This window comes from Acanthopagrus latus, chromosome 6 (genome assembly GCF_904848185.1).
Source record: "Acanthopagrus latus isolate v.2019 chromosome 6, fAcaLat1.1, whole genome shotgun sequence".
Classification (NCBI taxonomy): Eukaryota; Metazoa; Chordata; class Actinopteri; order Spariformes; family Sparidae; genus Acanthopagrus; species Acanthopagrus latus.
In genome coordinates, this window is record NC_051044.1 from 3402854 (window position 1) to 3415827 (window position 12974).

A 12974-nucleotide genomic window follows, 5' to 3' on the forward strand; every position below is an offset into this window, starting at 1 on the left:
ACACAGAGCAGAGCAGGATTGTATAAAGTCGAACATCACACCGAAGCTTTTATGACGTTTGCCTGTTTTCTGGACTCTGAACCTGCACATGCTTGTTTTATTGAAACTCGTCAGTGTACGCAGAGTCTCATCCTGCAGACATTTCCAACATTGAATGCTTCCAAACCCAGTTTAGATGTTTTTCATCCTCAGTCAGTATAACTGATCAGATATAACCTGCACAGTAAGTAGCAACATGTTTAAGGAAACCACACAGTCTTTAAATGAGTGCTGCGCGCCCAGGACAAAAACAGGGAGTGGCTTTAACAAATTCATTTAATATGATCGTCGCTGCTTATTTCTAAATGAAGGCTGTTTTTTTGTTTTGTTTTGTTTTTTTCCAGGCATGGTGGGTTATAGTAATGACCATAGTGGCACTTAGTTAGAGAACAAACGCTGCCATCTGCTGGTAAACAGAGTGCAGTGAAACAAATCTGATGACTGCCGACGGTGAGAGAGAGACAAAAGTTACGGTATCAATCTGAAAGGTAAAACCGTTGAATTGTGGCCATGATGCCCCTGTAATGATGAAATTCCAACCCTGTTCCTCACTCAAAAATCTAAAAATTTCCTTTTAAAAAAGCTTTTACATTTTTTTCTCTTGGTTCACACAGGGAAAACACATTTTACTCAGTTCAACACTAAAAAAAAAGTCCTACGAAAAACTTTGTTCCTAACACAGAAATAACAAAAACATTCCTTATGAAAATGTTTTTTCCCCACACACAGAAAAAAAAAATAAATGTTTTTTCCTGTGTGACACAGAAGAAAAATGAAGGAAAATATTTTACTCATTTCCTCACACGATAACAAAGATAAAGCTGTATGTGGCAAGTGAGAAAAAGAAGATTTCCTCTTGGATCCACACAGGAAAAATAAAGTTTTCACATGAAATATTTCACTCAGTTCCTCCTACAGAAATAAGGTCCTTAAACAGATGTATATATACTGATCACTTAGGTCCTCACACAGGAAAAAAAAAAAAAATCTTGATGAAAAAAATGTTTTTCACTCGGTTCCTCACAGGAAAAAAAAAGTCACCATAGTTCCTCGTACAAAAAAGATCCGTATCAAAAACAAGGTTCACTCAGTTCCTTCACAGAAATAACACATTTTTCACCCTTTTCTGCTGGTGAAATGCTGATGGATTCATGGACTTTCACTGTGAATGTAAGAATTAACAACAAGCGTTTTCCAGCCTCCATCTCAGACACGTTCAACTCGTTTTCTGTGCCAGAAATATGCACTTTCTTCTTCTTCCTCCTCTCGGTTTTGCCTGTGATTCACTGGCAATGGCCACCAAAGGCTCTCAATGTTTTTTTTTTTGTTTTTGCTATCTTGTTTTCATCACACACTGTACCCTACAACATCACATTCCCAGTTATAACACCGTTATTTCATCGCTTCCCAGGAGAGTTAACGATCATTCACATGTGGCCTCGAAGACTCCGATGACGCCAGAAACAGCCATTACAACAGCCGTGAAGCGGTAACGAACCAGGTGGTATAAATGACCCTCCAACGAGATGAAGACCAGGGACTCCCTGCCAGCCCCTTCAGGTGAGAGGACAGATGTTTTAATGTCTCTACAACAGACTCAGGTCTCAGGTCTGTTGAGTGCTAAATGTCCACTGTTCCCACTAAATTAGTTAGAAATACTCTTATAAGAAATGATTCATTCATAAACCAAAGGGGCCAATTCTTACTACTTTATGTCTATTTATGTCTATGTCTATTTTTTCTTATTTGGACTTCTAATTTGAATTATGACCCTAAACATCCTCCGTACGTACAGGTCAGTGGTTGGATGTGTCAGCTTCCTCTGTTTGCCTCAGAGCGCCACCTTCACCGGACGGTGTTTTTATCCCTCCCGTGAGCTTTAATCCAATCTGCAGACCGAGCGCTCTACATCTGTATCAGATCTGCTGACTGACATCTGGTTTGTGTTTTCGGTCAGCTAACTTGATTTATATAATAAAATAGAAGCTCTGATCGAAGCCTGGAGGACTTGTACAGTAGACGATCTTAGCAGTATTAAGCTGTTGGAGAACCCCAAACCTGTTGAGTTTTAGGGTCAAATCGAAGCTTCCTTTTGTTTCTCTTTATAAAGATTAGTGTTTTTCTTAGAAATTGGTTGCACGCACTGGTTACAATTCAGCTACGAAGGTGCTGACAGCAGCCTCCTTTTCAAAACATCACCTCCGAGACCTAAACCAGTCCTTCACGTCAGAGACACTAATAGAATTTCTTTTACACATAAAACAGAGTTTTAAAACCGTCTAGGACGCATATTTTTCTGGAGGTCAGAGCTGATAGTCAAAACTGAACCTGAATTTTCCCGCATGTCTCCACAAAATCCTAACGTCAAACTCCTCAGACAGAAAACCTCTGTGTACTTCTGTTCAAGGACGGATTTCATGTCAGTATGTTGAGCTGCAGTTTATTTTAATGATTTGAATTGTTTTATTTTCTGAATTTCCCACCAAAGACGATCTTCAGTAACATAAAAACCAAATAGAATTAAAACGATCTTTTGGTTGTGGATTGTGGCGTCCCTCTGTTGCTCGTTAGTTTAGACATCTCATTCTTTCCGAGAGAAGGCCTTAATGCCTGAAACGCACAAACATATTTGTACTGTTGCTGTGATTCAAACAGCCATGATTAATTAAAGGCTACTTAACTCATTAGCCTCTCAAATACCTCAGACTTTTTCCATGATTCTGAGCGTGAGACCTGTCTGGATCTGTGTGTCAGGTAATTGCGCACCTGGTTTGATTGAGACCTGGATTTATTTAGTGTTGATTAAATAAAGGGTACAAAGAAATAAGTTAAAATGAGAAGAAGAATGCACAAATCACTTGGTGATTACGGTCCGTAGGGCTTATTATTAACCTGGAGGATTCAGACAGCTCACCTTTTCCCGAAAGTCATTTTCAACCATGGAGCCTCGTAATCAACCATCAGTCTGCTTCCTCCTGGACGGAAACGGTTTGCCCAATCCTTGACCAAATTGTCTGCTCGTTGTGAGGACAGTAAGTCATAAAATCAGACAACAGGAGGTCAGATTGAAGGTGAACACACCTGAGACGTCCAATAAATCCCTTCAGAGAAACTGTGGCTGTGTCTCAATTCAGGGTTTGCATCCTTCGAAGGACCCGGCCTTTGTGGTCTTCGAAGGCGAGTCCTTCTGAGAGACCTTGTTAACCTCGTCAGCTGTTGTTAAATAGGACGGTCTAGGCTTTGGAGCAATTGCGTCACCAGATGTTTTACCCTTACGTCACGGTGTTTACTGCCCAAGCCCACGAAAGTGACGGGAAACACAGGGAAGACAAGGCCACCTTTAGAGGAGCCTTTGGACTGGGACAGCCTGACCTTGAAATGCTCCTCCGAAGGATGCAGACCCTGAATTGAGACACAACAGGTACTTGTGCACAGCTACAGCAAGTGCACTGTGACAAGTCTTTATCTAAACTGAGCTATGTTCAGGATACTCATTTACCAAATGACAACATGGAAGAGAAAACAATCCAGAGTCAACATGTTTTTATTTTTCATCGTCAAACTCGACAGTTTCAACATCACTCCCATCGTTTACAGGCAGTTGAACTCAACACTTCAGACTGTAACCGTTTGAACCATGGCCACCACTTCAACTTCATCCTGATTGGCTACAGTGGAAAAATTAAAAAGGAACTCGAGGGGGGGGGCCGCCGCACAAGATTTGGCCCTTCAAGTCAATTAAATAAATCACAATTAAAAAGGATATAAAATGAGGCAACAGAAAAGAATAAGACTATTTTCAGACGTCAGGCAGAAACATGATGTGCTTTGGTGGTTGCTTTGGCAGCAGTAAGCGTCTTTACTCTCTACCGATCAACCCGGATCATTCTGTCAACACACCGAGCACTTCATGAGCATCTCCGGTTTTCATTGGCATTAACACACTGGAATAAGGCTGCTGTACACTAAACCGTTCGCCTCGATTCGTGAAAGATGCCACCTGGCGCCGCAACATGACGGACAGAAGAGCTCAGATACAAAAAGCATCAGGGTTCATTTTATTCCATAAGTGGAGGGAATGACACAAACAACAAGAGGAATTCTCTTTAACAGCCACAGTAGCACTTGATGGTGTTTCAGAAGAGTATCGACGAGGAAGAGAGAGGAGAGAAAGCCGAGAGCTGAAGATATTGGCGTGTCAGCGCAGAAGAAGATGGAGACGAGACAAACTACAACGTTTTCAGTTGTAATACAGTGTTGAGGTTTTTTGATGCCACTTTTTGTTTGGAAGATTCGGTTTGATCCGTCTTTGTAAAAGCAGAACAAAGTGTTGCATCCAAACAAATCACATTGATTAACACAGGCTGTAACTTGAAAAAAAAAAAAATACATGTCTTCAGTACTTGATGTGGAGGCTACTGAAGTGGGGAATAAAACAAACTCTACTGTCGCTGTATCCCTGAAAAGCTGACATTTAGACGTCTGAGCCAAAAACTGCACTCATAGTGCAACCTGGCCAAACTGTAAGTGCTCCCACCCAAAAACACCAACACCTCCTCCTTCTCTTCCCCAGCAGAGCAGGGCGCTCAGTAGCGATAGTGGTCTGGTTTGAAGGGCCCCTCCGAGGGTAGACCCAGGTACTTGGCCTGCTTGTCTGTCAGCTTGGTGAGCTTCACGCCCAGTTTGTCCAGGTGAGCGGCTGCCACCTCCTCGTCCAGCTATTGAAACAAAGACATGGACAGGTGGTTCCTGTTAGTTCAAACTGCTATTGATCCATTTATTCTTACACTATTCTGCCTTCATTCTTGGTGACTGATTTTAGATATATCATGCAACAAATCTGCACAGAAGATAATTCCCTCAGTTTTTTTGTTGGATCACAAGCTAATCGTGTCAAAGCTCAGTTCTAATGTTGTTTAAGTTTACCATAGGAAAAAAAACGTTAGTGTCATTTCTCACCTTCTTGGGCAAGAAGTGGACTCCCAGGGGGTATTTGGCGGTGTTTGTCCACAACTCAATCTGAGCCAGAACCTACAGGACAGAACAGGTGATGAGATCGTGCAGCTCCAGTGTTTTATGTTAATATGTCAACGCTGGAAATTGAAACGTTCATTTGAAAAAGTCTTTTTGTCCTCAGCTCACAGCACCTGATTGGTGAAGGAGTTGCTCATGACGAAGGATGGATGTCCCATGGCGCAGCCCAGGTTGACCAGCCTGCCCTCAGCCAGGACGATGATGTGATTACCGTTCTTCAAGAGGAAGCGATCAACCTGAGGAGGAAAAGGAGGATGACCGTTCAGAGACAGAACAGACGGAGAGAATAAGAGAAAACAAAGAATAGGTACCAAACGTTCATACCTGAGGCTTGATGTTGACCTTCTCAGCAGCGTTTTTGGTGAGCCAGCTCATGTCGATCTCACAGTCAAAGTGTCCGATGTTGCAGACGATGGCGTCGTCCTTCATGTTTTCAAAGTGACTGAAGGAAACAGACAATTATTAATGTGCGACTAGTTATTGTGCAAACGTACACATTTATGAATTCAGTAATTCAGGCACACAAGCGGTTTCACTTCGAGACTTACCGTCCCAAGATGATGTCCTCACAGCCGGTGGTGGTGACGAAGATGTTTCCTTCCTTGCTGGCCTCGTCCATGGTGGTAACCTCGTAACCTGCAGAAGGAGGCGGCTTTAAAAAATTGTGGGCTGAAAGTCTGAGGTAAAATCCTTTACCATGAATCCTCAAAATGATTGGTGTTTCATTGAGAGAACCACCACCTATTATATGGTCTTTGAAGCTCGATCTCAGGGAAAGACTGGAATCCTGCTTGACTCTTTTTCTGGTCTCACAATATTCACAACTAATGATCGCAGTATAAATATACTGCTGGCCATCATCACCTACCCTCCATGGCGGCCTGCAGGGCGTTGATGGGGTCGATCTCTGTGACGATGACGCGAGCGCCAAACCCACGCAGAGCCTGGACGCAGCCTTTACCCACGTCACCGTAGCCCGCAACCACGGCAACTTTACCAGCAATCATCACATCGGTGGCTCTCTTGATGCCGTCGATCAAACTCTCCCTGCAGCCGTACAAGTTGTCGAACTTACTCTGCAGGAGAAAGACAGAAAACATTATTGCATGTTATGAAACAGGATGTCTCAAAGCTTTTAGACCGAAAAAGATGAGAAAAGGTTCAACTGATGGCCTGGGGAGGGATTTAAATATTTGAGTAGTTCTCCTGTCGACCTTCATCCACTTCACACTACAGGATGTGGCTGAAGAGGATGAAAAGGTCGAGGCTTTTTACCTTTGTGACAGAGTCGTTGACGTTGATGGCGGGCATCTTCAGCTCGCCCTTGGCCATCATCTTGTACAGGTTGTGGACACCGGTAGTCGTCTCCTCTGACACTCCACGGATACCTGAAAAACACAAGGTCTCGTGAGTATGAAAATTTCCTAGGTGAAAATACAAAAATGTCCCAGTTTATGTAGAGTGTCGGTGGTGAGAATCACTCCGAGTCCTCGTTGTGTTGTAGAGTCTCAGTGCAGACTACCACCGGTCTCTCTCTGCCACCTTATGACACAGCTGCAACACTCACAGTTGGGCTGCAACGCCTCAAGGGGCATTAAATAATAAACAGTGTATATAAATAGTCCGTCAAATTTTAAATGATGAGTCAGGAAAATGTAGTTTCAACAGTTTCAGTGTATGCCGTGTTAACAGACGCACCTGAGAGCAGTTTGGGATACTTGGTGTGAACCATGTTGGTGAGGTCTCCTCCGTCGTCCAGGATCATGTTGAGGGGCTGGCCGTCTTTGAAGAACAGAGTCTGTTCGATGCACCACACGTACTCCTCATCGGTCTCACCTTTCCAGGCGTACACTGCACACAGAACGCAAGTAAATTAGTAAAAAAACATCTCCAGATTTATTTAAGAATATTCCTCCATCAACTGGCATTGAATCTCAAGTGTTGGTGGTGAGAATCACTCCGAGTCCTCCATGTGTTTTAGAGTCTCAGTGCAGACTACCACCGGTCTCTCTCTGCCACCTTATGACACAGCTGCAACACTCACAGTTGGGCTGCAACGCCTCAAGGGGCATTAAATCCTTTAACATTTAACAACCGTCTCACCTGATACCAAAACCTTTGAACCAGCTCTGTGACAGTACAGACATCTTAACTCAAACACCCATACTAGGACAGAAACATGCAGCATTTATAGTCCACAATTTCTGTTTTGCATGTTGCCAGACAAACAGAGGGGACAGAAAGTGACCTTAACCTTATTAAAATTAAATTTAAAAAGACTAAAAAGAGATGGCATGTGTTACCTGGGATACCAGCCTTGGCGATGGCGGAAGCAGCGTGATCCTGAGTGGAGAAGATGTTACAGCTCGACCACTGAACCTGAAGAGAGAAGGGGAATAAAAGTGTCATTTAATTTCCAAAATAGATTAAGACTAGTAAAACTTTAAGAGCAGTGAATTTAAGCCATAATCAAAAGCTCATCTGATACCCTGAACAACTGATTACTGTTAATTGTATGAACATAAACACTTAAAGTAACCCAGTCGCTCTATAAATAAACTAAAGAGTTTCTTCTTGTGAACACGTCTCTGGTTTAACTTTTTTCTTTAACATAACAGGCTGCATATTAAAAAGGTCATTATTCTTTGTATCCAAGATAACTGATAACACACCCTGACTGACTTTTGTATTTTAGTTGGACTTTGAGATCATAGCCTAGTCTCTACCTGGTCATTTGTCCAATTACCCAGTGGAACAACAGTCACACCTATGCAACTTAACGGCTACAGTTCACTTTGTGTATTAAACGAGTGTTGGTGGTGAGAATCACTCCGAGTCCTCGTTGTGTCGTAGAGTCTCAGTGCAGACTACCACCGGTCTCTCTCTGCCACCTTATGACACAGCTGCAACACTCACAGTTGGGCTGCAACGCCTCAAGGGGCATTAAATCCATAAATCTGATTAATAAGAGACTAAAATCAATCTTGACACCATATTTTAATTGTAAAACACCCTGTTAAAGGCTTTGTTTGAATGTGGCTTGGCATATTTAACTGTCTGCATTAATCAAGATATAACAATATAAAATGGTGCCAAAACAAATGATCAAAGTCCTAAAAAAACTGAGTCTCAGATCAGTTCCGAAAGCAGACATGAATGACCCGTCGCTGTGCTGCCATCTAGTGTCCAAATCTATGTACTGCAGCATCACAGGAATCTGATTTCTGACCAGCTGCATGACAAAGTGGATTTCAGTCTGTTTCCTCCATCTGCATCAACACATTGATCTTCTAAAATGTAACTTTTCAGAATATGTACAAAAAAAAAAAAAGACAAACTACAAAAGCGTGTGGAAGTATTATCAGTGTGGGGGGAGAAGGAAGCCCCCAGGCTGAGAGAGCAGGTTATTTATTCTGTGTCGGTTCTCAGGATGCAGGTTCCCACCGGGTAAAACCAGCCCTGGTCAGAGAGATAACAACTAACAAGATAACAGAACACACTGGCCTTGAGGCAAACAGAGGGAGAGACGAGATCCCAGACTCGCAGGGACAGTTCATTACGATAAATAGTTCAATAAACTCATCTGAAGCAAAGCAGAAGATGACTGGAGTAATACTGTGCAGCCCCTGATATTAAAACAGATAGTAAGCTCTTAGGTTTTGGTGATAACGCAGTGCAGCTTCTGACCAGATTAACTGCTGTGCCATAAATGTACGAAGCTTTCTTCTAAAGGTTTTATAGTATTATCTTACTGTACAAAACCATTCATGGGACCAAGAAGCCAAAAGATGATAAAGACCGGGTCAAACACAAATGCCAGTGGCTGATTTGTCTCCTAGAAAAATTTAACTGGATTTGAAAATGTACAACTAGAAGCCTCCTGATTAACATAACACGTCACCTTGGTGTTAACAGAGCGGAAAATGTTTTTTTTTTCCTGAAAGACATGATCTCTGGAAGCTCTGTGCAGACATAATATTCATGAACAGCTGGTAAATGTCACCTCAGCTCCGAGGGCGGTGAGCGTCTCGATGAGCACGGCGGTCTGCAGGGTCATGTGGAGGCAGCCGGCGATGCGTGCGCCCTTCAGAGGTTTGCTCTTACCGTACAGCTCCCTCATCTTCATCAGACCGGGCATCTCATTCTCTGCAATTTCGATGGCCTTGCGCCCCCAATCGGCCAGGCTGATGTCAGCTAGGAGAGAAAAGGAGAGGCGACATGTTCACAGTGTTTCTTCAGCCTGTGTTCCATATTTTCTGTACATCTGCCATTATTTTCCTGATGCATGTTAAATTCTCTCATAAGAAGACCACAGCTGTCTGTACAGTCACTCCTTTCATTTCCACACAGCATCTGTTGCAGCACATGTGCAGGTCAGTCTTAAGCCTCCTATCAAACCTGTTTAAACATGTTTGAGACATTAAGAGACTGATTCAGTTATTAAATAAATGGAAGTGTCAGTGGTCAGCTACAGGATATCACATGGACAGAACACAACACCGGCTTGTTTTTGATTTCACTTCTTTGTTTTTTCCACTCTTAAAATGTTTTGTACATTTGTGTGCATTTCATCACATGAAGCTAAAACTTTCCATACAAAACTATGACGATGTCAAACAGAGGCGCTTAGCAAGCAACGGCCACATATTTAACTGAGTCACCGACTTAATCAAGAAAATAAATTGGTCTGGAAACAGTCTGATTCAGCTCAGCAATAATAAATCACATCCCATGGTGACATTTGAGCGCCGCATGATGAAATCATTGGGACAATTAAAGCCTGAGTCACAGTCAGGTGGAGATCAGTGAAGAGTCTCACTGCAACAGCAGGTTAAACGTCAGGCCGAGTCTGGTTTGATGAATCTCCAGATGGACACACGTGTCACCTGATTACAAAAAGAGCACAGGTGTCCCACTCCATCTGCATCATATGGTACTCAAGCGTAAATCCATATATTGTCATACAGCTGGATTACAGGAGCTGGCTTTTTAATTATGTTACACAACAATAGTAAAATACTACATAGTCATTTCCCCCCCCCATTGAGCCCAGTGGTCCTGTTGCCAATCAACTTCCAGCAGAGACAGTTGGAGAAATCAGATATGGATTATCACCAGGATCACTGGTACCAATTCAGCTCTACACTTGTGGAGTGAAACACTCCGTTCTATACTGAAAGCTTTATCATGATGCTGGTAAACATCATGGTCCCAAAGTACAGCCCACCCTCTCGCACCACCACAGAGGCTGCAGCCTGTGCAAACACACCTCAGCCGGGTTAACTGCACTGAACCGGCACTGGGCTGAATGGTCAGCCAGGGACTGGATTAGGGACGCAAGTTCACACTCAGGTCAAAGTAGTGACTGAATTAGAAGTCAATGAATGAAAACTCTTTGGGTTTGTGACTCATTGTGTGGGCCTTATAGCTACATGAGCTGGGCACCAACACTAGCAGGTATTTGGGCTTAAATCCCTTCTGAAATCCCCTATAAAAACATTACAGTGTTTGCTTTAAAGTTATCTTCCAAATGTTGTATTTTATGGCCACAGATACAGTCGTCCACAAAGCCAGGCCTAAAAAAGTCAAAACATGGAATATAGTTATATATTAGTCAAAGGCTGATTAGTTCCTTAATATTTTAGTCTACAATATCCAAAAAATATCCAGGGGGATATTTAAGAATATATATTGTTTATGTTTTGTCATTACCACTTCATTCAGCAGAAAATAAACAATATTTACTAGTATTACATTGTAATGATAGTCTTTCTACCATGTGCTGCACACCCACTTACTAAAACATCCACATAGTAGAACATTTACACGGGGTAAAATGCAAGACTGGTCCGCAAACAAACTGTTCTCACTGATTGACTGTCGGTCATGAATGAGTGACACTGCATTAATTAAAAACATATCTGACACAGTCACTCAGTTGACTCTTGACACCCGTTTGTAAGTGGCTGGTGTCGACTTTGCCCCACGGCTATCTGTTAGCAGGACATTGTTTAACTTGTTCTGCTTGCAGCCAGCTGCTTCACACACACAGCAGTCACAGCAGGTGGCGGTCTAGTTGCTTACGAAATATTACAACTGGAGTCATTTTTATTCAGAAATTCACCAAGACTTCTTTTTTTTCCAACATAAGTGTGTTTCAACATCTGGGTGCATTTTTTAAATTTGCCAATCCAGAGAGGTTAGCATGTAGCATGTTGTTCTTTCTTCATTCATCTTTTCCCTCATATGTTGGACTGATTCATGGAGCCAAACAAATACAACTTAGGCAATAAAAAGGAGAATTTACTAAAGTGAGTATAACCTTATAAACTTCACAGAAACTGTAAAAAATTAAAGTATTTAGCTCTCAAAGCTGTTGGATGGGAGCACCACGTGCGTAGCCTGCATTACTACGTTGTGCAAGTTGCATACAAAGCAGCTCAGCTCCTGCCTGCTCCTGTCACTCATGCACCAAAAAAAAAAAAAAAAAAGCTAGCGGCGACGCGCGGGGCATCATGGGAATTGTGGTTTATAAACACATTCCGAGCTACGGAACGTGACGCCGCCGGCTCCGCGTGTAAACTACAACACCCAGAGGCTGCGGGACGCCGTTCCTTCCTCGCTGCAAAGCCACGCTCGGCGCTAATACGGCGCTTACATGTCGATTCATTCGCAGACTTCAGCAATAAAAAAAGAGAACTACGAGTGTCGAAAAGTTACATTATTGACCACACGTAAAACAATCAGCTTAACATGCTAGTCGTCTTGCTAACTAACAATAACACGGCTACACGATTTCTCACAAGCTAGCAAGTTTACGTTAGCAATAACACAAGTCCGGGAGAAAGACGATTAACATGATTAATAAATACGTCTAAAACAGGAAGCTAGCAACACTTATGTCGTTGCGTGATTAGCTTTTATGCTAAACACGGCTGCTACAGTAGCAGGTACTCAACATGCACGTTACCGCTAACTTAACGGCAGCGCTAGCTAGCAAACTAGCCGAGCTACATCACGAAATCTTGTAAGCGCGGTTAAAATAACGACACATACCAACTTTGTAGGGAAGTTTCTCAGACATGGTTCTCTTCGGGTGTTTTGTTGCGGGGAGGTTGAGTGCAGCGGCAGCCTAGCCGACGGACAGAGGCAGAGAGGGAGGGACAGAAACATGACGGCTCGCTTTTTATGGTCGAAGCCACATTCAAACCCAGTTTACACAACGGGGCGGTTACAAACCCGGATCTACTCCCGGGTTCCTATTGGCTGCGGCAGCTCCCGCCCCGCGTTTGAGTAATTTGATTGGGTGGCGGTGAATGTGGGCGGGTCATCCAGTCACAGCTTGAGGCGCAAGGGATGTGGGGGCGTGGCTGCTGGAACAAGTTTGGTCTGGCAGCATCTGACAAACAAGCCAGCAGGCAGTCACAGAGTTACTGTGCAGGCCTGGTTTATAATCGAGAGGTTAAATTTAAAAAAAAAAAAAAAAAAAAAGTGCATTCAGGTTACACAAACACTCACAGTGCACTTTATTCCACACACATGCTCCCGGGCTACTTCTTGTGCTAACACTGATGTTGCACTGCAGGATAGCAGGAGAGGAGAATGACTCACTCATGATATATTGTACCTTAATTTATCTGTTTTTAATCCCTCTCTTGTGACGTTCTTGTTTTGTTCTTGCCGTCCTGTGCTGCTTCAATTTGTCGTCTCTAATCTAATTTATTACCCTTTATTCTTTTTACTGCCCATAATCTTTTCATCTGCTCTTAATCCCCTTTGATGTGATGCCGTCCTCTTATCGTCCGTTATTGATTCTGTTCTGTTGTTTCTATTATTGCAGTTTCAGTTTTATCTTTTATTCCTTTTACTTGTAATTACTCAAATAATCTTTTTCCTCTTGT

General features: G+C 42.8%; 1 protein-coding gene, 1 long non-coding RNA gene and 3 other non-coding genes across 7 annotated transcripts in view; 1 reads left to right on the forward strand and 4 right to left on the reverse strand.

The window, feature by feature from the left end:
* The window catches only part of LOC119021909, a 70320-nt gene that overhangs the window by 54279 nt on the left and 3067 nt on the right, over nt 1–12974 (forward strand). The window contains exons 2-3 of one of the 3 annotated variants that reach the window (XR_005075798.1): nt 1451–1599; nt 9018–9147. This is a non-coding gene — a long non-coding RNA (uncharacterized LOC119021909). Of the gene's footprint in view, nt 1–1450; nt 1600–1834; nt 4427–9017; nt 9148–12974 lie in introns of those variants that run through there. The other 2 variants (XR_005075796.1, XR_005075797.1) reach the window with 2 other exon arrangements.
* Nucleotides 3568–12288, reverse strand: ahcy (adenosylhomocysteinase). Its single transcript, XM_037102502.1, has 11 exons — nt 12130–12288; nt 9077–9267; nt 7377–7452; nt 6772–6924; nt 6349–6461; nt 5942–6149; nt 5622–5709; nt 5398–5515; nt 5187–5309; nt 4999–5070; nt 3568–4757 (listed from the first exon to the last, which is right to left on the reverse strand). The coding sequence occupies exons 1-11, from the start codon at nt 12155–12157 to the stop codon at nt 4626–4628; spliced, it is 1302 nt and encodes a 433-aa protein (XP_036958397.1). The 5' UTR covers nt 12158–12288; the 3' UTR covers nt 3568–4625.
* Nucleotides 6534–6669, reverse strand: LOC119021988. The gene has a single exon (XR_005075814.1). It is a non-coding gene; the product is annotated as a small nucleolar RNA SNORA17 (small nucleolar RNA).
* LOC119021987 lies at nt 7011–7146 on the reverse strand. The gene has a single exon (XR_005075813.1). It is a non-coding gene; the product is annotated as a small nucleolar RNA SNORA17 (small nucleolar RNA).
* On the reverse strand, nt 7883–8018 carry LOC119021989. The gene has a single exon (XR_005075815.1). It is a non-coding gene; the product is annotated as a small nucleolar RNA SNORA17 (small nucleolar RNA).